This window comes from Hippocampus comes, unplaced genomic scaffold (assembly GCF_001891065.2).
Source record: "Hippocampus comes isolate QL1 unplaced genomic scaffold, H_comes_QL1_v1.1 scaffold77, whole genome shotgun sequence".
Taxonomy (NCBI): domain Eukaryota; kingdom Metazoa; phylum Chordata; class Actinopteri; order Syngnathiformes; family Syngnathidae; genus Hippocampus; species Hippocampus comes.
In genome coordinates this window covers 44,362-70,459 of record NW_017805289.1, presented here as the reverse complement: position 1 = coordinate 70,459, position 26,098 = coordinate 44,362, and the positions used below count along the sequence as shown (strand labels likewise).

Below are 26,098 nucleotides of genomic sequence, written 5' to 3'. Positions count from 1 at the left end.
CTCAAGGGAATCATTGTAGGCCGTCAAATGTCCTGCTTGTAATCAAACCCTCACAGCAATGCCAGCAACAGCGAGACCTTCTGCAACATGTTTTCCCCAAGGTTATTATGGTTAACGAACAAAATAACAAACTGAAAAAATGTTCATCAGTTGAATTAAAAAAAAAAGTAATAAAGAAACAGCAATGCTTTTTTGAATAGAAAAACAATCAACTGAAACTACATTTCAGGTTCATTAAACTAACTAAAGCAAACCATAGTTAGCATAATTAGCGAATAGTACATTTTTCAATTGCTCTTTCAGGAGCTTTTGGAGTTTATTTTCAATGTATTCATTTCCGTGTTACTGTACAATCTGCAATAGACCTGATAGATATATTTTTTTGCAGCTTTTAAATTTGTCAACGAGAAAAAATATTACTGTAATATTGTGCAGGTAAAGTAGAATTTTAGCATACAAGCGGCAGTTTAGCAAAAAAAGAGGCTGCAATCTGATGAATGCCACTCCCAGTTCAAGTTTACTGTCAAAAAAAACTAACAAAATTACACCTGACTTAAAAAAAAAAGACATTTGCCTTTAAGTCAGTTAGCTTGATGCTAACACATAATGGGAAACGCTATAAGCACGCTAAAGAATAGCTCATTACTAACTTGGCTGTGTTGTACCACTTTAAAGAACTGATATTTCAACACAAACTGTGCAGTAACACAATAGAACACAAACTCACAGGCATATATTATTTATCCTCAGCAAAGAAAAAAAGAACAACTTCAACAATACACTTCCTGAGAACAGGCACCCTATCCTGAGTCTCTGTTCTCATTGGATGTGAAAGCTAAGCTAGACCAGGCAACCGAACTAATGTATGTAAAGATGTTATCACAGATCACTTTTTAGTGCAAAACATTTTTCGTTGAAGTATCAACAGAAGTGCCGTCATTGATTTCCCCCTCAAACGCCTGTCAATCTTTCTCACGCAGAAGACGAAGATCTCCACCTACGACAAGATGTGGGAGTTCATGAACAGCAGGAGGCAGTCGGTGATGGTGAAAAACGTGGAGGAGGGCATCCAGCGTGCCCTCACCTCCGAGTACGCTTTCCTCATGGAGTCCACCACCATTGAGTTTGTCACCCAGCGCAACTGCAACCTCACGCAGATCGGAGGCCTCATCGACTCCAAAGCCTACGGAGTGGGAACGCCGATGGGTAAGGAGCGCGACACTCACCCTTCTCTCGAAAGCGTCGGGGAAGCCAGTCAATTATCAGGCGGTTGCGCGGAATTGATTTGTGATTCATTGCATTTGGCAAAACGACATGGCATGCGCGGCTATTGATTCCGTCTCAACTTCTTCCTGTCGATAGAACACGACGCGAGCAAAAAGCTACAATGACACAATTCCTCCAGGCAGCATTATTTTGCTCAATACAACACTGGCATCAATGCGGGACAATTCAAAACATGAAGAGAGGGATTTTCCATCCATCCATTTTCTTCCGCTTATCTGGGTCTTAGCAGAGTAGACGGAAAAAGCTTAGCTCTCCCCAGCCACTTCATGCAGCTCTTCCGGCCGGCTATCCCAAGACCATTCTAGGCCAGCTGGATGACAAACAGGTAGTCTCTCCAGCATGTCGTGCGTCTTCCCTGGGGTCTTCTACCGGTGCGATGTGCCCGTAACACCTCACTAAGCAGAATGCCCGAGCCACCTCTTCTCCATGTGGAGGAGCAACGGCTCGACTCGGATCCCTTGCCGGATGATCGAGCTTCTCTCTGTATCTCTAAGGGAGAGCCCGGAAACCCTGCTGAGCTTGTTTCCACTAGCTTGTTCTTCTGGTCACGGCCCAAAGCTCATGACGGAGATCGACTGGTAAATCGAAAGCCGAGTCTGCAGCACTGCAGACAAAGCTACCCCCCGCCCCCCACATCCCATTCATATATTGTAGAACTTCCAAAGCTGAACGCAAGCCGTTCCGTCACTGTCAAGTTGTTCGAATTCAATAAGAAATAGGAAATCATGTCAAGTGAATCGGCATTTTTTTTTCGTGTTAGACTGTCACCGTTCACATTTTAAGTCTCACATAAGTCGAAAAAGATTTTAAGCACGTTGTACCAAAACTAAAATAAAGTAAAATAACTCCCCCTTGCAAATAACAGATATGTAATGGTGAGAAAATAGTCATCCAGTGGCATTTTACCGGAATTCATGTGGATGTCTAATTTTACATATGGACAAAATATGTGCAGAATTTTGTATATTTGTATATATTATTGTGTGTGTGTGTGTGTGGTTGGGGGGGGGGGGTGATCAATGTGCTACGTCCCCAGGCTGCCACTCGCCCATCCCTGTTCTAGAAATTAACTGAACTGAGGTCTCAGAAGATTTTCAGGCAAAATTGTACTTGGAACTCAAACTTTTGAAGCATGTTCCTCCCCGAAATGTTGGCTCAAATGAATGGGAAGACACGAATTGGTTGTTATTGTTTCCCATAATCTGTCAAAACATTGTAGTCAGATGTAAAATGTTCAATACTGATGCTTTCTAAAAAAAAAAAAAAAAAAGCTTATGCAGATGTCGTTCCATATTTACTCAATGTTAGACAAGCAACTGCTTCATATTGGCGAATTTCCCCTAATGGTTTGAATCAGCGTATTTTTCTGTCACAAAGAGCTACGACGGTGAGGGGGAAGAATTGTGAAAAGAGGCTCGAAAGTGAATTTACCGCAGCCACCCCATGCCCCCCCCCCATCTCCCCTACGCCTTGACGCTGCGTAAATTGTAGCCGAGCGTTAAAGCGCTTCAACAAAACACTCCAGCGGCAAACAATCGCATGACAATCCGACTGCTCGCGCGTCTATTTTTCTAATCTCCGTTTGCGCCTGTCAAAAAAGATGAGACACTCTCAAAGTATCAAACTTTTTTTCCTTATGCGACACTCATCATTCACGCAAGGGGACTGTGTCGTGTTGCGTTGTTGTGTTTGTGCTGGATGCAAAGCAGCTGGCGGGTGGATAAATGTATCCCAAGGGTGCCAGACGGGAAAGCTGCTGATGATTTCCGTCCCAGTTGCCGTAAAGGTTAAACTGGTCGCCACGAGGCCAATGGGAGCACTTGTGGCCGGGGCATCAATGAGGGAGTGGCGGAGCGGGGAAGGGGGGTGGGGCTAATGGCCGCATCCATCACTGGCGATATGAAGGCCATCAAAATACGGATGATTAATTCCGGCCATCCACATCTGGAGCTGCCTCGTGCTGATGAGTGCGACGCGGTTATAGATCTGCAGAGATGCGATGATTGCCACGGCTGTAACAAAGCCGAGGCGGGCGCGGTGATGTATCGCCCCGCTGCGGCGCCGACTTTACACGGACGTCCTTGAGATGGACATCAGACCTTCCACGGTTCCTACTCATCTGTTGCCACGCGGCAGCGTATCAAACGGGAACCGGGCTATATTTCAAATCCTTCATTTCCCTGATAAGTGCCGCACTGATAAATGCATAAAAACTACAGATTAGGACGTCTGCTTGCAGGAGTTATTACTTCCCGCTAATTCATTTCGCGCTCACATTGAGTGTGTTCATGACTCACTGTTTCAGAATAAAGCTGATTACGCTCCTTCAAATGTTTCCTCTGTGATAGAAAATGTCTCTTTTAATCATTAAATGCAGCAGCGCTCCAAAAGAATAGGATTTTTTTTTTCCTCTGACTTTGGGCGTCCTTGTCATTTAATGTTTTGATCCAAGACTGGTTTGTTTCCCCCTCGATGCGGTTTGTTCGTTCGGATGTGAATTAAGTTTCATGAACGGGTCTATTTTCAAATATTTTCAAGAAGGCGGAGGCGTTATAAGGAGCATTATTTTCGTCAAACATTGTATGTCAAATAGGTTCCTCTGATTGTGTCATATGTTTATTTGATAGATTTAGCGCTATTATGCTAGGTTCAGACCGAACACAAAATATCGGGTAGATGCCACCTCTCGCTTGATTTTGTTTATTTTATTGCCTCGAGCAGAGGAGGGAACTTCACTCATAAGTCTGATGACTGGTGGTTGTGTTATTACTCTGGCTAATGCTAAATGCTAGCTTGGCTAACAGTTCAACAGCCGTAAGCAAGTCAATCCCCTCACCGGTATCCAACCTTTTTTTTTTGTTTTTTTTGTGCCTTCCCGGCAGCTATTGAAAGATGAAAACTACAACTAAAATTGAAAAAAAATATTTTCAACAAAATAAAATTTAAATGAGTGCATCTATCATTTTTTCATTTGTTTCCCCCTAGAAAAAAAACTGAAAAAAACCCAAAATAATGGCTTGTTTTCAAAACATTCGTTGAAAAAAAAACAAAAACGGATGAGTGGGTTTATGTAGTGAAAAAAACGCCGATATCAACATCTTCTACATGTACGCGTGGCAGTGGCCACCCTTGGGCACCACGTAGCTTCGCCCCTGATTTACAATTTTCTGCCTGTTCACATTCTTTTGACGAGAAAAAAGTGAAGAGTCACTGACGGTGTCATGGTACAACCCCCCATCCCTTTCCAAAAAGCAAAGCTATCGACTCAATGCGTTAGCATCACAGCCGCTCGGCTGCGTGGGAGTGATGGATGCCTTACGCTTTTCAACATCTGTAAGGTAGTTATGAATGCACGCGGTGTCAAGCGTCACACTTTTCCATTTGCCGCGGCTGCGGCTCTCTATCTTTGTCTCTGAGGACTCATCCTATTAGCATTTATCCAAGGCCTCCTTTGTTAGGCCATCATTTATCATTTGAAATATGATGAAGGGGTTTGCGGCGGGACGGGGGAGGAGGGGGGGGGGGGGGCGCCATCAGGAGTCTGTGATACTTGAGAGATCTCCCACCTTCAAATGAAGCATCTGCTTGAGCACACCAACATGCAAATGAGGGGTCGTCTGGGCCGATATGTACACGCAAGCATGTGAGCGTGGAAGTAGACTTTCAATCAATAATATGTCATGTTTTATTTTTTTTCTGTTTTCGCTTAACCCACATTTGCGAAAGCAGCGAAATGTTTCTCCTTAGAGTTCGTTAGGGGTCGTTCAATGTTGCTTACACAGACGCTAGACGTCCGCCAAGTTTTTTTTTCTTGTCGCAAGGGAATTTTAAATATGTTTTATAAAAGTGCAAGTGAACGTCTGGCGAGCTTCAATGAAGCCCGGCGAACCTTGACGTGAACGCGGCGTTCGCCGACTTCGCAAATGTTTGCAATTGTTCGCCGCTCAGTCGGACGGGGCTTTAAAAAAACAGCTTACAAATCATGTCGATAGCACACTCGGGGTAGCGGGGGTTGTTAAACATGCCTTCTTTATAGACCTTTATATGTACTGTACTAAACCCGCTTTCATGCTCGTGTAAGCCTAAAGGCATCTCTGAAAGCGGCAGCATCTTTACAACTTTACATTCAAACAACTGCTTAAAAATGACGCTGATGGCACACTGTCTTGTATAAAAAAAGCAACACTCTTACTGCCACGGAGACTGCGGATTGCATTTGGTGATGGCGGATATTGCCTCACATTCTTACATTTCCGAGTCGTGAAACTATCACATGACGCCGGAGCCATTACTATAATTATTATGAAGTATGAGGTCGTCATTTTTAATGTGCCCTTTTTCGTACTATTTTTCTTTTTGTCATTGTATCCCCAAGTACATTTTTACTACTGGCTTGAAAATAAGCAACACGTTTACAACTTTAAGAAAGTCCTAAAGCAAAAATTAGCTATTATTGACTGCCGCGTGGAAAAAAAAAAGGCCAACGCAGTTATGTCTGGAAACATTTACATTACTATGTTGCCTTTCTAAACCATCACAGTGGCTTTAGAGTAAAATAATCCCATGGATACATTTCGAGTCGATTATGAGTTTTAATTGAGAAAATTATGCCAAAATACACCATTTTGCTAACGACAGCCATTTTACATTTTGACAGGCTCGAAATGACTCCAAGTTATAACTATACCTATACTGTAGTTGGCTGGCAACCGGTCCTTGGTGTACCCCACCTCTCGCCCAAAGTCGGCTGAGATAGGCTGCAGCTCACCTCGTGACCCAAATGGCGATCAGCATTGTAGAAAAATCGATATATGAATGAAAGGAGACGGAAATTGTGTTTGGTTATTTCTGATCGGATTGTCTTATTTTTTTATTATTGTTTTGTGTCGAACGCTTTAGTGCAGCTGAGGCTGTATAAGTAAACTTGAGTGAGGAAAAAAAATATCAATTTTTATTATTTGCCAAAGACAACATCTGCAGAACTCAGTCAGTGTCCAACTACTTGTGGACCCTGGTGCGTGCTTCGAAAAAAAAAAATGTCTGCGTAATTGTCTGGCTCTGCCCTTTGTGTGTCCAAATAAATGGAGTCTGCAAGATGAAAGGATGATGGATGATAACAGAAAATGATGGATGGCACTGAGAATAAACTGCAAAATAAAAAAGACCTGAAACTGCAGTCGTGAGTCGGCAACATATGGGGGAATGATTAAACACAACTAGCATGCTTTGCAAAAACCTTCCAACTTTGGCTTATTACGTTCATTACCGCCACATGATTGATTTACTTTTTTAATTGTCGTTCAGGCATTCCCCCCTCCCCTTTCAAAACGATGCATGCTTGTGATTTTTAAAGTGCATCTAAATGGAAATGAGTTCAAAAGGCTGCCTTTGTGTTTTGTGCATTTCGTAAACTGATGATATGAATTTCGTTTTTTTTTTTGTTTAAGTCAGAAATAGGAAGATGTAGCGTGCTTTTGTCATGGTTTACAAATGAATGAAACAAGATTCATCTCTCTCTGGGAAATGTGTGTGTGGGGCGGGTGGCACTATTCTATGGAACCGCCGTGAACAAGATCCCGCTCTGCAACGATAACTCCTCCTTTGATCACACCAGTAGCTCCGACTGCCCCCCCCTCCCAACACACACACTCACGCTATTCAACCATTCACAAAAACATGAAACCCCATTTCAAATATACACATATGATCCCACCGCCGTGTAATGTGCACCCAGCTGGGCCGCTGTTTACCGCGCGCGCGTACCCTTTGCGCAAACAGGGGGCGCGCTCCGTACTTGTGCAGACGATACTTTGTTGCCACTCCCTGTGCCTTAATGGGAACGCAGAGTGGCAAGGGAGTCACTCTGTGAAGATCAGGATTAGCGAGAGCTGAAGGAGGACCCCTCGCCTGCAGCCATATGTAACAGATTATGCGATGACACCGCCGTAAATAGGCTTGCCACCGTGCAACGGAGGAACAGGTGTCAAGTCGAGAAAAGGAAAAAAAAAAAGATACCATCTAATCGGCAAGCAGTCCATATGAAGGGGTGCATCTGTATTGAGAGACGAGCTTTGTATGTGGGGGAGGAGCTAAGCTTTGCCATTTTTAAATCCAACTAAGGTCAGCCATTTTGAAGGATAGTGTCGTAAAATGCTTGACATGACATGAATTTCATTTGTCATCACGGGTTGTGGTTAAAATTGAATACGGGCAATTATATGCATTTTGCGCGGGGCGTCAACTACTTTCGACACGGTTAGGTCCCTCTTAGGAAATATGATGGGCCAATTACATCGGTCAACAAATTGGTACCCATTGTTAAAATCACAGATGCTAGTTAGCTTTTCTCATTTTGTTCCCCCAAATCTGCCCTTGTTTTATTTTTTCTCAAGCACATCAATGTTTTCATAGTAATAATAATAAATTATCCTAATCTGTAAACAAACACAGTGCTGCTCAGCTTCTGACTTGTTGAGGTCATGGCGAGCTACAGGCTCGTTCTTAGGCAGCATCTCGCCGACAAGAATAACACTGCAGTCTAAAAAAAAATGGTAGCAACTTTCAACGGCATTTAAACACGCTCTGCGGGCTACGCAGATATAACCAAAACAAGAACAAATGTCATTGTCAGTGTTTTGGATAGCGCAATCATTCATACTCGGTCCTTAACTTCAAAAGAAGAAGAACGGTGAGACTTGAGCTCTGTTTCTTCATGAGTGCCATTAAATCGGTTCCTTTTTTCACAAAAGATAAACCGCATTCTTTTTGCTACAAAGCGGCCCTCGCAATTACGCATTATCAGTTTAAGCAAGCAGTCGGAGTAACGACTGTAGTTTTCCTGTTCTAGTTTGCCAGCAGTCGAGTCCGCATACAAAACCAGCCCGATGACATCCTGGTGGTCTCCCGCAGGCTCTCCATACAGGGACAAGATCACCATCGCGATTCTGCAGCTGCAGGAGGAGGGCAAGCTGCACATGATGAAAGAGAAATGGTGGCGGGGGAACGGCTGCCCCGAGGAAGAGAGCAAAGAGGCCAGCGCTTTGGGGGTGCAGAATATCGGCGGAATCTTCATCGTGCTGGCCGCCGGCCTGGTACTGTCTGTCTTTGTGGCCGTGGGGGAGGTGCTGTACAAGTCCAAGCAGAACGCCCAACTTGAGAAGGTACCATATTTTTTTCCGTCATACAGTAGACATTTCTACATTTCATTGTATATCATTTAAGTACCGGAATCACATAGTGTGCAGTTTGACAGATAGCCAACAATTCCTCAAAATGAAGGCCCGGTGTGCTTGCTTCAAGCTGTTGAGTGCCACTCCTAGTTCACGATAGCTGTAAAACTAAATATAAAACAAGGGAATGACATTTTGTTGATTAGACAAAACCTTATTTTTTGTTTGTTAAAAAATGAATGGGAGGGAAACTGACAAAAAATAATCGTATATTCAATCGCAATTTTAATATTGAGGAAGAAAAATGTGAATATTTTTCAAAATCGTTCAGCCCGTGTGTGTACTGTATTTTCCGCACTATAAGGCGGTTTGGAGTGTAAGTCGCACCTTTAAGGAATGACCTATTTTAAAACTGTTTTTAAATGTAGGGCGCACCGTATTATAAGGTCTACAGAATAGAAGTGACAATAGTGGCTGCAGTTGCATTATGCATCCACTAGATGGAGCTACACTAAAGGATTACAATCCAAGAAAGCTCTATTAGACCGCTGCAGGTGGAACTAAGCGCTTTACAGAACATTTAAAATGCGACGTCCAAGAAATCAGAATATTGATCCGTATAGAAGGCGCATCGGATTATAAGGCGCACTGTCGACTTTGGAGAAAATGGAATGCTTTTCAGTGCGCCTTATAGTGCGGAAAATACGGTATGTATGTTTATACATACGTATTATACTTCCCCCTAGTGGCCAAAGCGCAAACAGCAGAATGGCATCACAATGCCTATTGAAGTAACCAAATAAAACCATTTCCCATAGCCCAGAATCAAAAACTGGTCCACTCCAATCATTTTAGTGTTTTTAAGGCGAGTTTAACCTTGATTGTGCTGTGCTGAGTGCCGACCGTTGTCGTTCACAAACGCAACATTTCAGTTTGACATTGGTTTGACTTTTCCGAATGCAGTGAGCTCACGCGTGTTTTCTCACCGCGTTGTGTCAACAGCATGCAGGGCAGTGTTACTTACACAACGACCTGGATGCTTTTGTTTTTTTTTCCACCTGCCATCTCACTGCTGATTAGTTTGTTCTTATTTTTGTTGCGGGCTGCGTACGTTGTGAGCACATCTCAGCGATCATTAATCAAGATGCCGGCTCGCCGTGTTTGAATCACTTCAAATGCCACAACATCCACGCCGCCGAGGTGGTGGTTCATTTATTTGCCCCGCCTCCCACCTGCTCTATTCGCTCAACCTGTCACATGAAACCAATGACTTTTTACTTTTTTTTTTTTGTTTAAATCCGCCTCTTCTATCCTCTGTTCCCCTTTGCCCGCGCACACTTCCGCTTGCTTTTCTTCTTCTATAATCACCCTGTTCAGAGAGAAAAGCACAAGATGTCATTCATGCAGCAGCCAAACTGTGTGTTTAACTGAAAGGAAATTACCTGTTGTCCAAGCCGCCTACATGTCACACTCCTACACCCAAATTGGATTCGGCGTAATCTGAAAGTGATTTTAAAGGCATTTTGTCTCGGCAACGTTGGCCGAGCACAGCCGTGATAACATTTTATATAAGGGATTTCGTGTCATGTACACAAAATAACCCGCGTCATCCGTTTGGAACATTCAAGCTCACAGATTGTTTTCAAACAGAATCGTCAAGATGGGGAGGAGCCAGACTTTTGCGTTTTCAATCACGGTTTTAACTTTTTCGGGGACAACGGCTACTACAGTGGACAGCTTTATTGTGTTATCAAGTTACAGGGTGCATAAAAGGGTTAAACAACTCTATTGGAGTTGCTCTTGAGCGATGTCCCGCCATCTAGTGGTGAACACTGTTATTGCAATATTAACTGTTCATCCACCGTCAATCGTTTTCATTTTCAAAAACGGAATCCAGGGCCACTCCAAGTGCGGACGCTGCTGAAACAAATGTTTCCAGGTCAGAGCTGCGCATTTCACTATATGGAGGCAACTCACGGCGAGTGACGATCACCTTTTGGTTTTCGTGTCATTTTGGGTCTCCAGTGCAGGTGTGCCTAATGTCGCGTCTCCGCGAGCGTAATCATCGGCGTCGTGAGCAGTGCGGCATAAACGCTCCTCCGCTTGCCGTCTCCGCTTCTGTGCAGAGATCCTTCTGCAGCGCCATGATGGACGAGCTGCGGGTGTCTCTGAAGTGCCAGCGTCGTCTCAAGCAGAAGCCGCAGCCGCCCGTCATCGTTAAGACGGAGGAAGTCATCAATATGCACACGTTCAACGACAGGAGACTCCCGGGAAAGGAAACCATGGCGTAAAAACACACACACAAAAAAAAAGGAAAGGAAAAAAAAAAATCCCCTCTGTGTGCGGGAATGCAATGGGTGGAGCTGGGTGACATCACATCTGAAGTCGGTGTTTTTTTTTTGTGGGTTTTTTTTTGGGGGGAGGGTTGAAGAGGGGCACCATTGATTTATGTCGAGAGATGTTTCCCGTGGAAATCAAGCTAGCTGTGTGAGCAGTGTCACCTCACTGTGATGGTCACTTTGTGAAGGCAGCTGGACATGAAGAGGACTGAGAGTGGACAAATAAACACCAACACACGCGCACACACAAACACATAGTGACACAGGATGTAGTTTTTTTTTGTTTAGTCCGATCTCTGTGTGACCCCAATATACCCCTTCCCCCTTAGTTTCTTTAGGATGATTTGGAGATTAAAAAAAAACAAAAACAAAAAAAAAAACCCCGAAGAAATCCCATCAAGAAGAAGATGATGAGTAGACATCACCAAACACTTTTACTATGAACTGGTGTGTATATTTCGGAATCATCTTTGCCGACTCATCGTACCGTCTTTTTCCTCGTGCCAAAGCTTTTGGTTCAAAAGCCTCAATGTAATACGCTTCTAATGTCTCTCCGAGTTCTTTTAATGCAGGATTTCTACCAAAAAAAAAAAAAAGTTTGTTTTTGTACAAGATCAAGACATTTTATAGGACTTTATATCATGGTAGCCCCTCCCGAGGACACGACATGTAGCGGACGCAAATGAAGCCCTTCCCCTCCCCTCCCCAAAACGCATAGGGGGGGGGGGCTCTGTAGGATTCCATCCCGCTCACTTACGCCACATTTCCGCTTTCAGTCTTTTCATTTTTTTTTTTTTTGTGCGTTGTCTGGAGAAAATATGGCAATGTAATAAAGCTGTGCTTGGAGTCTCAAAGGAGCTTGTTTTTAAAACGGAATACATACTACAGAGTATTTTAAGATATCGGGTAATTGTGTATGCTGTCGATACCAGCCACCAATACTTAAGGCCAAAAAAAAAAAAAAAAAATACAAATGTGACATGAAGTTTTCCTCGGCAGTAGTTGGCGCCATACTATGGCAATTTGACACATCGGTGAATAATCATCTATGCCCGTAAGGAAGGTCTTCACAATTTTTTGTCATTATGTTAAGTTATGCCTGTACTGGTCTGCAAAAAAAGTGGTATCGAACAACGACATACTTCGAAAATGGGTCCTGATTTGTTTAAAAAACAAAATAAAAAAATGGTCCTGCAGAGCTACACCATCGTTTCAAGCAGGGAAACTACCGTACTATCAAGACACCATATTTGTAGTTCCCGCATTGACATAGGATGACAAAAAAATAAAATAAAAATGGACTTGCTGTTATTAAGGCAGAATTTGAACATTATGTCCTGTGATGTGGGTGTTTTATGTATTTGTTTTCAGGTGAGGAAAATAGTCAAGACCCAACAATCATAAAAAGTGAAGCCTCAAGTGCTCCGTGAGTGTGCCATGTAATTCCGAAGCAACCAGTTAGCCTAACTGCTGCTGCTGCTTGTACTTTTTCCTTCTTTCTACGACTCCTACTACTCTGGATGAACTTCATTCTGTCTCTTACTTGTAATTGAACTTGTTTTTTTTTTTTTAGGCTCTTGTTGACCAGGCATTTTTTGGGGGAAGTCCTTCATCTTTATCAGCTGATGTTCAATGTAGGCGTGAGTGTCCTCTGTCAGATTTGAACATCAGCTGATAAAGATGAGTGACACACCATCTTGTGACACTCTCAAGAAGGTGAAAGACCTCCTCAGGAACGTGTCAGGTCAAAAACCACCTTAAAAAAAACAAGTTCGGATACTTCGACCACCCTTTTTTCTTTATTTTGGGGTCAGTCTGGCAGCTGTGCGTCACAATGCCGCCTCCCACAGGTCAGTCTTGGTAACTGCACCCGACATCTGATTTTTTTTGGGTGAGTAGCCTTCAAAATGTCGTTTGAAATGTCATTCATGACGCGTTTTGGGCACTGTTGGTCACCTCTGCACATAGAACACACGGCGGTGTTTGGTTTGAAAGACGGGCTGAAGGGTGGTACGTTATTGGGCAAGGAACTTGCATAATATAGGATGATGTTGAAAGCAATTTAGATCAATATAGGAATGGAATAAATTGTGTGTTTCTGTGTGTGTACACAGCCAGCTGTGCAATAGATTTATGTCACACACAACGGAAAATGTGTCACAGTTTACAGCAGAACACCTTTATTTCACTCACCCCAATATGTCTGCGTTGTATTGCTCGTTTCAAGCCACAGGCGGCTTCTCGATTCACAGTTCAAATATCATACAAGGCTTGAGTGCAAAAGAAATGCAAATGTTTGCTCGATTGTGGATTGCATCCTTTTCACAGCAAAGTAAAAAAAAAAAAAGATAGATGCATTTTTTTTTCCTTCGAAAAATAGCAATTGAGAACACACTAAAAAAAGTCACAGCAAGTTTCTAATATCTGTCCAGGCTGTCACATCAATCCAGCTCAAAGCACAGCAAATTGATATTTTTACAGTGTGTGTGTACATGTATATATATATATATTTTTTTAAACAACAGATACGTTGCAGGTTGTGCTTTAAGGAAGCCAATGAAGTGGCGGCTTGTGCTGATATTGTCATTATTTCAAGGTGTAGCCTTTAATTCTATGATGTCATCATTTGATAAATGACTCGCATTACAAAGTGTGATTTTTTTTTTTTTTTTTTATAACGTAAAGGCTACACGGCATCTAAGGCCAGAAAGCAGCTGCATATTGATATTTCCAAAGTATGTGAAATCGGAAATCATATAACAGTCAGCAGTTACCGTACTTGCTCATACAATGCCACCGGGCGCTTTTAGGGGCCATTCTTCTTCTTCGGAGTTCATTCATAATATTTTTCCACAAATAAGTGGATGATACGACCAGGGATTAATTGGGACAGGACATGTAATGAAAGGTAGGATCACTATTTGAGGGAATACGGTACTTCATAAACGATTACAGCTGAGAGGTCGGTTGAATGTGCGTCGATACACAGCCAATTAGCTTATTATTACTGATAGCATTAAAAGAGCATCGAATGGCTCCATGTGTAAATTTAGCACACGTACGATATATTGCTCTTCCTTCGCGGATATAATAGTCTCTATGCAGTATTTTATGCTAGCCTCACATTGCTCAATTTAAGAAACGTCCTTTCACTTTAAAATAGACACGATAAAAACTTAACGATGGATTCACTCGCTTGTCATCACCCGATCCCTGAATCGGTCAGAAATGTTCATCATCGTCTCTTCGGGACATTATGAGCTGTCTTCTGGGACCGGTGAGGTGAGGGACGCTGGAGGGAGGAGGGTCAAGCGCTCCCGAGTCCAGTTTCGGGGTGGACGTGTAGCGCGGCCCGACCCGGCTGATTAAACCTCGGATGTCCCTATGAAGAGCCGGATCGCTTGGAATGGAATTGAGACGCACGCCCTGTTCCGAACCCCCAGTGTCCCGGTCTAAACGGGGGTTACTGGTGCTGCTGGGAGATTGGGGGTCAGCGCTGAAGTACAAGGTCGAACTGGACTCCGTGGGGCAGAAATCCGGCTCCGGACTGTCTCCGAATACAGACTTGCCCTCTGGTGAGCTGCGCTTGAAATCCGATTCGGGCGACTCCAGCGGACTCTCCATCTCCAGACTGTCGTCCTCTGCTTGTTCGAAGGAAGTGGGTTCACTTACAGTCTGGAACTCGTCTTTACAGTCCGACAGCGGTACCAAGCCTTGCCCCTGAGACTCTGACGTGGAGACGCCCTCGCGGTTGCCCCCTGCCAAGCTGGAGATGCCTTCGTTACTTTTAAACTCCTGGTTGTACTCCTCCAAGTCCAGTATGGCTGCCGCTCCACCTGCCCCGTACGCTCGGTTGATCTTCCCCAGGTCGCCTGTTTTGAGGGCCAGCCGGATGAGTAACCAGTGATGGTGGTAGCAAGGATAGGAGCTGTTTGGCCTCCCTCCGCACGCGCTCGGATCCTCCAGCAGGGAGCCAGCCACTCCGGAGAGGGAGAAGCTGCCGTGGTTTTGTTCGCCGCCAACCGGAAGACTTTTGTCCCCGAGGGAGAAGGAGGACTCACCTCGTTCAATACACGTGCTACCCATGTGGTTGTGGTGGAGACCCTGCGCAATCTCTGTTGACTTGGGATGCAAGAACCGGTAGTAGACGACCAGTGAGGTAGCACCTGGTAACACCATTGAGGCGATAAAATATTAGTGGCTTTAAAATCAAGACGCGATTATTCAACGCGCGTAGCGTTGGGACTCACCGAGGATGAAGCTACAAAGGACAGTGATAGGGAGCGTCATGTTGTCCCACGACGCTTGGCTAAGTAAGTCGGAGGCAGCCAGCAACAACGTGGTGTTCTCGATGAGCATGAACTGAAAAGAGGAAGAAAAGATCACGTTGTCAAAGTAGCTTATATTGAGGAGGCAAAATGAAGTCCATGACCGGCGCTCGATGAGTCTGGCGCTAGTCTGACGGCTAAAGAAGCAGAGACTGCACAAGGTTTATCGCTACAAGCTTGCCAGCAGCAGCAGCGACTAAGCAGCAAGTCACTCGCATGCTTTTGTCTTAATTTTTAGACTGGATGCCCTCGGTGACACAGCCCAACTATTTTTGATCCAGCCTCGGGACAAACCATCTCCATGAAAGGCAGCAGCTGAAACGACCACCGCAGCAGTCTGACGACGACAGAATTGGCGTGTTCAAACGCGCTGCTTACTGTATAAAAACCGGCCATGCGGAAGCGCGACGGTCCATCTTTGACGTTGAGAAAGAGGAAGACGTGGACTAGCCCCAGGAGGGCGTTGAAGGCACGCCAACACCAGGGCCCGGTGCAGATGTCTGGTTGCTGTGATACCAGCCAGAAGGAAGCAGTCAGCCAGTGAAAACCTGCAGGTCAATGTAAAAATAGACGTGTGTACTCTTGTCAAGCTGGCGCAGGTGAGTCGTGCGAAAGCAAACTTCCAACTCCCACCTCAACACGCATTTTACCGAGGGCTACCTACCGAATGACTAATGTGCACGTACCTGCCACTCCGCAGACCCACCAGTCGAACACCCTGGCGAAGAACATGAGGCAGGTCACCCTGGCGCCCAGCATGCCCGCCCTCCACACCAGCTGGCAGAGCAGGGCCGCCGGAGGCATGGCGAGATGACCCGGCCGGATGAGACAGCAGGCGCGGCTGTACAGCACCAGGGCCCAGGAAACGGACAGCACGCAAAGACCGCAGCAGTAGGCCACTGTAAGGAAAACCGAAATGGTGCATTATTTGATGATGAACATATGCAGGCGATCGCAGCTTGTAAGACATGCTCACCTGGCGACATGATGCCCACGTCGGTGGACACGACGATGTACGCTTGCAGTAAGCTCTGGGGCAGGGTGACCACCAGCGCCTCCAAAAGCCAAAGGGCAGCGACGTCCGCCTGCAGCATGACGACCGCACCGAGCTCTGCCACTGAGCCGTGCATGCGCGACACGTACCTCATGCAGTCCCAAAGCCTGCCAGCAGAGGGACACATGGACGCATTTTAGGTATGACTCGCTTTCTCGTCCAGTACAGTGGAACGCAATTATACAAATAAAGTAATCCCTACAATACAAATACAGAAAATCCGCGAAGTAGCGTCCAATTAACAAACAGGTTAAATTTTTTTTTTTTTTTAAAGTCCGCAAACGGTCCTCGAGAAGCTACAAAACAACAGCGAGTCACATAGAGCAACATATACAGTACTGTACTCCATGTATATTAAAAAAAAAAAAAAAAAAATCCGAGATGCACTGAACCCGCGATAAACGAACCGCGAAGTAGCGAGGGATCACTGTACTACCTGGGCCAATGGCACAATGACCATGGACAAAACAACCCCAATTTAGGGGGTTGTTTTGTCCAAGTAGCCCCCCCTCCCCCATGGTCATTAAGGCGTTAGGGTTAGGCCTTATGCTAGTGTGTGCGTCAAACAAAACTCAGTGGAGCTTTTACTTACCTTTTAGCTTTTGGGTAAAGCAAGATCGTGCGGAGGCTCGACTCCATTATGTGTCACCGTTAAATTTGAGCCAAGGTGACAACACGTATGGTGACGTGAGCATGTGCACTGAATGTGAATCTTTTCTTCACTTGTGGTAAGGCTAATCTTTTTGCAACCGAAATTACACTGACATCTTGTTCTGTGCCACTTAAACAGTATTATTTTTCCCCCAAAATATTTCTGGAGGCTTTACTGGATACACTTAACACGTTTCAGGGGGTGAAAACGGACGGGTCTTACCGTTTGAAGATGCCCAAGTGAAGAATGTGTATGGTCGAGAGGTACCATCGCCTATTGTCGCCATCGTCGTAATACCACTTGACACTCAGCAGCTGCACCGCAGTACCCGGGAGGAAGAGCCCTAGCGTGAAACCGGCCCACCGTGTCTCATCATTCCAGAGGTAAAATCCTATACAGTAGATAACTGGAAAATACACCCCAAAAAACAAGAATTACTACACTTGTGAGAGGTATGTTAATATTAAACATAAAACAAATCAGAGGTACAATATTTGGCCGATATTAAGGCCTCATACAGGGTGTACTACAATTTAAAATTTTCAAGCAACCGACAACAGTCGCAAATTACTGCGTGACTTGAAAATGCTGCGTGAAAATGTGCCGTGATTATTGTGATTCGAGGTTCTGCGAGACACTGAACCCTGTGAGGGAGTTGTTAACGTTTGCTGCCATTGAGAGAAGTCACACTTCAAGTCTACGCTCCACTTTCATGGGCTGGCTGCCCTTGCCTCATCGATTTGCTTAGTCAGGCAGTCCTCCTTCAAATCCGTTCTCAGCACAGAACGATAGTTTTTGTCAGGGTGACATGTTCGCACCCCAAAATAGATGCTTATTAGCTCTCCAGTAGTTTCATGTTTGCTACACTATAACTACGACGTCGATAGTCTCTGTCAAAAATGTCAAATAACACAAGCTGGTTTGCTCAAGGTTATCATCTTGGCTTTTTGAGTTCTTGGCATGTTGCTAGCCGACTAGCTAACTGCACTCTATCGATCTATCTAGCCATCTATATCTAGATCTATCAGGTCAGTGTTTGGCTGATGCCTATCCCAGTTGCTGGTCACACTCTGTTTGTCACAGCCCATTGCAGGGCAAGTAATCGGTGTGTCAGGAATGTTCGGCGTCACCAAAGATATATTTTTAAACACACACCACAAACTGTGAGTGTTCTTCTTCAGTGTGGGCCAGACAATCAAACAGCATGTTTAAATAGGACAAGAAGAGTTGTAGCAGGCTCATATCTGAGCATCCGACACTTCCTGGCAGGGAAGCGTATTGCCATGCTCGATTAACCTCTCGACTCACCTGAACTGGCTCTGCGATTTTTTTTTTTCTTCGCAATCTTAACTGGGTCGTCCAAGCCTTTTTTTCCCCCTGAACTCCTGACACACCTCATAGACAAACTACAATTCACACTCATCTTCACACCTACGGACAACTTAGTCTTCTCTCAACCTAACTTGCTCTATTTTGGAACTGTGAGGTAGACAACCACGCAACCAACTAATGTGTACCTAATTGAATGCACTTTTGTAGAGCTATCGATTTTTTTTTTTCATTACAATATTTTATGGTTTGAAACCAGTATTGATACCACTGAAGGCGTATTTTTGACATTCTAACTGCGAGATGAGCACCCCTAAAGGTCAGCCATTCCTAGAATAGAAACCTGCATCCCGCATCATCGTCACAATAGTTTTCGAATCGGCACTACCCTTAACAGTACCTCGCCTTCGTTCGTTGCTTCTAAACATCCCCCCCCCCCCAAAAAAAAAAAAACATCCTCCCGAGGCGAATATAACATCGATAGTCGATATGGTCGGGCTCCTTGCAGCCCGAACTTGCCCGTGTATCGATTTCGATCCGCCCCCCTCCGCACTTACGAGCGCTCCTCTCGGCCGCGATGACCAGCGCCGACACGCCGAGCAGCGCCGCCTGGCACCAGGCGATCCAGCGCTCGCTCCGCCGTGCCGCCGACGGCCTCCTGCGGCCCACCGCCTCGGACGTGCTGATCATGGTGCCGGGCGGCGGCGGCGGAGGCTGCAAAGCGGCGACCTTATCGTGCGCATCCGTCGCCCCCTACCTCTGCGCTTGGGCTCCCTTTCTTCTCCCGCTGGCCCGTCTGCTGTCAAAATAGATGACGTCACTGCGCACTTTTAAAGGGCCACGCTCAGCTTTTTTCCGCTCCTCCACTGCGCGCCCGTGACCGCCTCTCCACCTCACCCTCTTTGCTTTTAGTCAAAACGGCACATTTTCAACCCCATCATATGTTAAATGTAATTTTTTTCATGCTTTTGTGCACTTTGTTTTTTTTTTTTTTTTTTTTAAACACTCCGTTTGACTTTTATTGCTTGTGCCCCACCGCTGAGCTAATCTCAAATTACAACTTTAAAGGGTGTCAAGTGGCCTATTGTCCGAACAGGCTATCCAATGTTATGATGGAGGGGCGCGTCAAATTCACGAACCAGGCAACACAAAGTGGGAAGTGCAAAGATGTTTTTTTGTATTTTGAATTTGTTGTTATATTAGCAGTGTGGAATGGAAGTGTTATAGTAAACCAGTCGTATATGTGGTTGATGCAAGTGTGTGTGTATGTGTCAGTCTGTATGGGAAGAACTGCTCAAACATCCCATAATAGGCCATGCACATACCACGGCTATAAAGCATACCTTTTGCCATAATACTGAAACAAATAGAATGTTGTTTTTTTTTGTAATGCTTTCCCCATGTCAACATTTTACCGCATTTCAACAAAATAGTTTGTGCTGTTCTGAAAATTGCCTTTCCCGCATTCCACAACAAAGAAAAAAAAAGAGTTGACACAACTAATTTGTTTTGGAGCAAACAACTTGTATGCTTTGTCGTGCTAATTAACATAGTTACCATGTATGTCAATCATTTATAATTGGAAGGTGTTCCAACTTACATTAGTGAAAAAAAAAACCCAAAACGCACTTTGGGCGTTTTTACAGTGTCATGAATGCCTCATCATAATCAGCAGTGAAACAGACGCCTTGTTATTTTCCCATTAGGCTAAAAGTAGCACAGGTGGTGCCAATACCACCATCATATGCAGCTAGAAGAGCAGACATTGTAAAACTCAAGTTATACAATGGCCCTAATTGATGGCTGGTACTCATGCACCAAGCTGCTGTGGGGTGATACAGTATACGCGTGAAACTGGCTGCCCACTCATGCTCAAATCGAGTTGACGAGGTAACAGGTTGACACATTGTGTTGTAAATACCTCCCTGAGCCCATAACAGGAAATTTATGTCCGTCCTGAAGCCCTCACGTCAACGAAGCTCGCTCTCAAAAGGGCACCGCCACAACGCAAACAATGCAGGCTTCCCCCGCGCACAGTCAAACCTTTTCTGCTTTATTTGTATCTGTAGTAAGAAGACACATAAACGCATATCCATTCTTACTCTTGCTGGTTGGAATAAAAAAAAAAAAAAAGGCTTTATGCATAATGGCATGTTTGGCTGACATGACGATACAGTGACGCCTCATGTCATGAAACCCTGTTTGTATAAATCAATATGAGCGGAACGGAATAAATTAGCAACTTTTTATACGTTAAACCAACAAAGTGTCAGGTCGTGCTGGTGGAGTCTTGGGACTTCACGTGAAGCGGTCGTTTATAGATGAGGCTTTACTTCAAATAGGGCAGTGCCAGACAGCTGCTGAGTTGACCTGTCAGGATTATATGGCTGGATTAGCAAAGCCGTCTTCAGGCTCTGACATGCAGCCTGACTCGCGCTTGATGCGGCTCGGATGCAGAGGTAGACGAGGTCCGAGGTCGTGTCGCGAAGCCGCCTTCGCCGATTCAAAGAGTTCGAAGCCAGCCATGGCGCCATCCTGTCGTTTGGAGGCGCGAGTGTTCAACCTTTGTATGAGCGCAAGCACATCCCTCTTGTCCACCTTGGCCTCCGCCGCCATGGCCTCGAGCTGCTCGGCCGCTTCGCTCACGTCGAACCTCTCGATCTCCGAGTTGACCCTGTGGAACTCCTCGGGGGAGTGTTTGTGCGAAGACGAGATAGGGCAGAACCCCTGGAGGTGGACCTGAAGGCTGCACTGGTGGAAGTAGGCGCAGGGGCAGCAGGGACAGCGGTACGGACGTTCCCCAGTGTGGAGGCGTTTGTGGAGCTTCAGGTGGATGAACTGAGTGAACCGGGCCGGGCACAGTTTGCACTGGTAGGGCCTCTCGCCTGAGTGCAACCTTTGGTGTGTCTTTAAATTGCTGGTGCTGCTGAATCGCTTGTGGCAGACCTGCGGCAAACAAGGTGGTCATTTCCAAACCTAATTGTATCACATCATGAGAGAGCTGATTGAAAAAAAAAAAACTACCTTGCACTCATGGGGCTTCTCTCCGGTGTGAACCAGGTAGTGTTTCTGCAGGTGTGCCAGCTGAGTAAAGTTCTTGCTGCACGTTTGGCATCTGAAGGGACGCTCGCCGCTGTGGACCCGCAGGTGGACCTGAGGGCGGCGCTCGTTCAGGTTAACATCCTCCAAAACCGTATTGGCCTGAATATAAGACGGTGTCTTTTGCATTGAAATAAGACTGAAAAAGTGGGGGTCGTCTTATATTCGGGGTCTAGACATTATACCCATTCACGACGCTAGATGGCGCCAGATATCAATGAAGCAAATGCTGAACTTGACTCCCCAGGCCAAAGTGAACCCCTGTCACGAAGAATAAAAACAAAAATAGCGGTAGCATGAAGACGAAAAATAAAAAATAGCGGTAAGAAGGAAAAGAGAAGAAAATAATAGAAGAGATAACAGAAAATGGAGAAACGTAGCGACAATCTGGAGAAAAGTGGGTCGAAGATCGGCCAGGTTAACCGGCAGCTGAGGAGAAGTTATGATGTAATTTACATTTCAAAAACCAGAAGCCATTCATTTACGAAAGTGATTGCACTTTAGTTTACATATTTAAATGTTCAGATATTAATATTTGAATGAGGCAAAATAACATGCTATTTCTCTCAAATATATTGTTAGAATCATTTGTTTCAGATGTACTGTAATTATTTTCTGTATAAAAATTAATTTGGTGTTCAAAGTCTTTTTTCAAACATGAGTCTTGAAAAAGAGGGGGTCGTCTTATAATCAGGGCCGTCTTATATTCGGGCCAATACGGTAATTGGAGCCTTTTCTAAAATGCAAAGTCATCATACCTTGAGGTTAGACAACTGGCCAAAGACTTTCCTGCAGATGTTGCACTCGTACCGGATCTTTCCGTTCTGTCTGGTGAGCGGGTACGACAAGGTCTTGTAGCCGACCGCGTGCTCCTCTCGTTTGGCCTTCCTGAGGTCCGCTGCATCCGCGGTGTTGCTTTGCATCGCCTTAGTTGGTTTCCAGGGGTCATGGTCCAATGACGCCGCCGTACCGAGCGGTGGGGAGCATCCTCCTGATGCGAGTGAGGGCTGCGCTCTGCATGGGGCGCTGACCGCAGATGTGGCACTGGATGTGGACGCTAAAGGGACGTCCGCTTCTCCGGGCTGCTCGGAAGGACTCTTGAGGTAGTTTGTTCTTTGGCATATGAGGTTCTTTTCATCTTTGGTGTCGCCGGTCGGAGAAGGAATGAGGTCATCTTTGGTGTTTGATTGTGCAAAAGTTAAGTTCTTGTGTTCCGGGTGGAGGAGGTTTACATGACCATCCGAAGGCAGTAAGTGAGCGGAGAGCGTCAGGTAAGGTTTTAGGCAATCGGCGTAGGACAAGTAGGTGTGAGGTAGAATGTTGTCAGGGCAAGGTGAGTAGCGGGGTAGGAGATAGGTGGCGTGCCTCAAGGCGGGATAAACTCGATCTGGTACTGCGGGTTCTGGGTAAGGTTTAGCTAGGACATGTCTCGGGCTGTGCTGGAAGCTGTATAAACTGGAAGGAAGGTGGCTACTTAAAGCTAACTTTTTGGCAGCCGGTAGAGGCGGCAGAGCTGCATACCTGTGGATGGGTTCCGAACGGGACTGAATTGGGTAGGCGATGGGGAAAACGGAGAGGTTATCCTGAGATAAAGAACCGTCCATTTGTCGGCGAAGGCTAGCGAGGGCTTTGGGGGGCTCTTCTCGGAGGATCTCGGTCACGCTGTGTCCGCGTTTCTCCGTCGTCGTCTTCTGTGAATGGCAATGGTCTGTTGGCGAAAGAAACGTGGTATTGAAAAGATCCCGCAAGAACATTTTTGTTTTTCTAAGAAGTGATATGAAAATATAAGTGGTCATTTATATTCAACTTTTCTCAGTTTTGGAGTTTGGGCATGTTTCATTTCATTTGACATTTTCCTAATAACGCGTTTCAAAGGTAAACTTACGGCAAGGCAGAACAATCCTAAATGTGTATTGAAATGGCAAAAAAAAACAAAAAAAAACCCGGGATGTTTGTGTAATACAGTTTTGACTCCAGTCTGTCTTTTATTTCCGGAAATTATGCAAAATTCGGATTTTGTTAATTTATTGCAAAATTCCATACTTTTCTCAGATTGCAACTCTATTCTCAGAATTGTATGATTTTTTCTTTAATATATAACTACCTAATTTAGTATTAGGGCCACACTGAAAAGAAAAAAAAAATGTTCTAAACGAAATTAAAGACAAAATATTCCAAGAAAAATTCTCATTCTCAAAAAAAGAACCAAAAGTAAAGTTATGAGGGGAAAAAAAAAGTTGTTGTTCAATTCTCGTAAATTGATGCGTAAAGATTTTTCACGTAACTCCAAAATAAGGATGTTTCCAGTGAACCATTTCATGAAACGTTCCTCAAATTTGCTCTCTTCATATCCTCATAACGTCAACACATGATGAGATCATAAGTACGACTACGCTAACCTCTGCACTTTTTTCACCTCTCCTTAAACACATTTCGGCCACAAAAACACATCGTGCAACCCTTATCTACCATTTCCCTTTGTCCCGAACCCCCTCCCACCGCCCCCTCCCCTCCCCGCCGCCAAACCCTGGGCAAACAAACAGCCGACACTCAGTGAGACATCAGTCTGTCAGCGGGTTGCCCTATCAGGAAGTTCAAGTAGTCACCGGAGCGCTTCCTACTTCTCCTCCTCATTTTAAGAGCCAAATAAATAAGACGAGTCGTGCCAGAATGCTGTCAGCAGCTCAGGAGACCCTCCAGTCATCTATTTTGGAGTTTCATTCTGGTTTGTGAACTGTGAGGCGCGTGCTTTATCCGGCAGCCAGCTCACAGCTGTGTCTCGACGTGGCGTTCTGAGAGAAACTGACACAAGACCAGAAATTGGTCTCGGTTTACCTACGGGGGGGGGACTATGGCTACTCCTGGCTACACCTCCATTCACAGCAGCTCCTGGCCGGGAAGTAAAGGCTTAATGGTGTAGAAGTAGATGTCCAGACCGCTCTGGCACGCGATCAAGTTCTGCTCGTCGGTGCCGCGGGCCGGGTTTACGTATCGCATCCAGTTGCTCTTGTCTTCGTTCAAACCGTCCAGGATGTGGTGTAAGGTCCCGTGGGAGAAGACCTGCAGCAGGGGATGCAGTCAGCCGCCGATGACTAATCGGCTTTCTGATGCGCTCTCAAACCCGAAACTATGAAGTCACCGGTCGCTTGATGCTTTTATGGTAAATGTGAAAGAATCTTTGCAAGATAGGCGCCCGCAAGGCCTTAATGGCAACAAGTAACAGGAAGTTTACTTGAATGAGTACAGGGCTGTTTACGTTCTCATTCGCTTCATCACGGATGAATCAGCAATTTTATTGGCTTTGGGAAATTCACAATCATCGTCACATTTCAGTCCTGGCAAGAACCGACTTTATTGAACTTTATGAAGGATTTTACTCACGATTTACTTGAACCCTTTCAGGGACGGCGGTCACTACAGCGGACAGCTTACTTCTTCAGACTACATGTCGCTACTTTTACGTTATTATAAACAGTACGTTGATCATTAAACTTCATGATATCCTCTTCACGCTCTTTGACACCAAATTGATCTGATTTGACTCATCATAATAATCTAATCCGAAGAGATTATCAAGACTCCAGTGGCACCTCTACTTACGTTCTTCTGAGAGAGAATATGAACTAAAGAGGGCAAAAAAAAAACGATGAGGATGCAGTTAGAAGTTAAATGAACCTCATTTATATTCATGACTCTAATTCTTTGCTTTTTACATTATGCACAGCTCTCATTTATTGCGCAACAGTCATTTACATTATGCACAACTCTCATTTATTGCGCAATAGTCAAATTATAACATGTATTTGTTACACATTTTGATGCATTTTTATGCTTTAGGAAACATGTCTGGATTTTGGGGGGGGGGCTTGGAACGGATTAGGGCATTTACATGAAAAACGCGTCTCTACTTACAAAATTTTCTAGTTAAAAATTTATTCTAGAACCAATTAATTTCGTGAATACAGGCAAAAAAAAAAAAAAAGCAGCCCTTACAATATTTTAGCAGTTCTCGGTACTTGTTTCAGGTTGACAAAGCGCTTGAATAAACTCTTCTAGTTTCACTTGCAACGTCTGCAGATCGCGTCGAAACGTGAGAGTGTATGATGAAAGTTGTCCAAACGCCGCTTAGATGGAAGGTGACGCTTCTCGGGTTCAAAAGCCACTTCCTTTTGCCGCGTCAGTGCGCAAGCGTTCGCTACGCTGGAAAAGCGCGGCCGTTCTGTACGCCGTATTTACCGGCAGAGACGCGCTCGAAGAGGGGAGAAGCTCTGCGTCACTGAAACCAAACAGCTGTGCGCTCGCGGCGTTATTTAGCCACGTACTTGACACCGCAGCAACTTCAAACTTCACAGGAGGCAAAAACCACGACGGCTAACCAGTCGCGCGGCCGCATCGACGTCTCAGACGGAGCGAGAAGACGCGAATGGTTTTCAAAACAAAACATGCGCTGACTTGCTTACCCTCCAAAAATACTTTCTGTTGGCATCTTTCAGCAGCGTTTCGTTGGTGTATGTTTCCCCCACGAGAGGCCCAAAGCGTGTCCCCTTCGGGATCAACTCTTTACTGGTCACTCCAAGCACCTGGCCAAAAGAGACAAAGAGTCAACAAGCTTGTCGTTTTGCAAATTGGAAGGCTGAGGCAAGTGTCCAGAGCCTAATTAGAGGGATGGACAACCAAAAAGCTTGTGGCATTATTTTTGCCGCTTTGAAGTACTTTTAAATACGGATATTAGTTTAGCTACTACCGTGGCTAAGGCTTTTTTTTCTTAATGCAAATTTTTTTTTCAAAACTATTTTTTGGCAAAACTAGCTCACCTGTGAAGCATTATGTCACCCACCCAC

General features: G+C 45.0%; 3 protein-coding genes and 1 long non-coding RNA gene across 7 annotated transcripts in view; 1 reads left to right on the top strand and 3 right to left on the bottom strand.

Moving 5' to 3' along the window:
- Positions 1–10,789, top strand: part of LOC109516813 (glutamate receptor ionotropic, kainate 2-like) — a 72,401-nt gene extending 61,612 nt beyond the window's left edge. For all 3 annotated transcript variants that reach the window (XM_019871616.1, XM_019871614.1, XM_019871615.1), the window contains 3 exons: positions 981–1,206; positions 8,197–8,447; positions 10,583–10,789. In XM_019871616.1, the coding sequence (XP_019727175.1) occupies positions 981–1,206; positions 8,197–8,447; positions 10,583–10,747 (642 nt within the window). In that variant the 3' untranslated portion in view covers positions 10,748–10,789. The remainder of the gene's footprint in view (positions 1–980; positions 1,207–8,196; positions 8,448–10,582) is intronic.
- Positions 9,547–10,576, bottom strand: LOC109516815 (uncharacterized). 2 transcript variants are annotated; one of them, XR_002168418.1, is made up of 3 exons: positions 10,450–10,576; positions 9,899–9,956; positions 9,547–9,825 (listed from the first exon to the last, which is right to left on the bottom strand). It is a non-coding gene; the product is annotated as an uncharacterized LOC109516815 (long non-coding RNA). The 2 variants fall into 2 exon arrangements; XR_002168417.1 differs by having other exon boundaries at positions 9,899–10,576.
- A 2,163-nt stretch (positions 10,790–12,952) lies between the features above and the next one.
- On the bottom strand, positions 12,953–19,115 carry xkr5a (XK related 5a). Its single transcript, XM_019871617.1, has 7 exons — positions 18,716–19,115; positions 17,052–17,235; positions 16,100–16,284; positions 15,810–16,022; positions 15,502–15,671; positions 15,046–15,157; positions 12,953–14,961 (listed from the first exon to the last, which is right to left on the bottom strand). The coding sequence occupies exons 1-7, from the start codon at positions 18,846–18,848 to the stop codon at positions 14,018–14,020; spliced, it is 1,941 nt and encodes a 646-aa protein (XP_019727176.1). The 5' UTR covers positions 18,849–19,115; the 3' UTR covers positions 12,953–14,017.
- Positions 19,116–20,190: 1,075 nt separating this feature from the next.
- Positions 20,191–26,098, bottom strand: part of LOC109516796 (PR domain zinc finger protein 1-like) — an 11,206-nt gene continuing 5,298 nt past the window's right edge. Inside the window, exons 3-7 of the mRNA XM_019871580.1 lie at positions 25,718–25,837; positions 24,139–24,317; positions 22,016–23,039; positions 21,183–21,311; positions 20,191–21,104 (exon numbers count right to left, since the gene is read on the bottom strand). Of these exons, the coding sequence (XP_019727139.1) occupies positions 20,538–21,104; positions 21,183–21,311; positions 22,016–23,039; positions 24,139–24,317; positions 25,718–25,837 (2,019 nt within the window). The 3' untranslated portion in view covers positions 20,191–20,537. The remainder of the gene's footprint in view (positions 21,105–21,182; positions 21,312–22,015; positions 23,040–24,138; positions 24,318–25,717; positions 25,838–26,098) is intronic.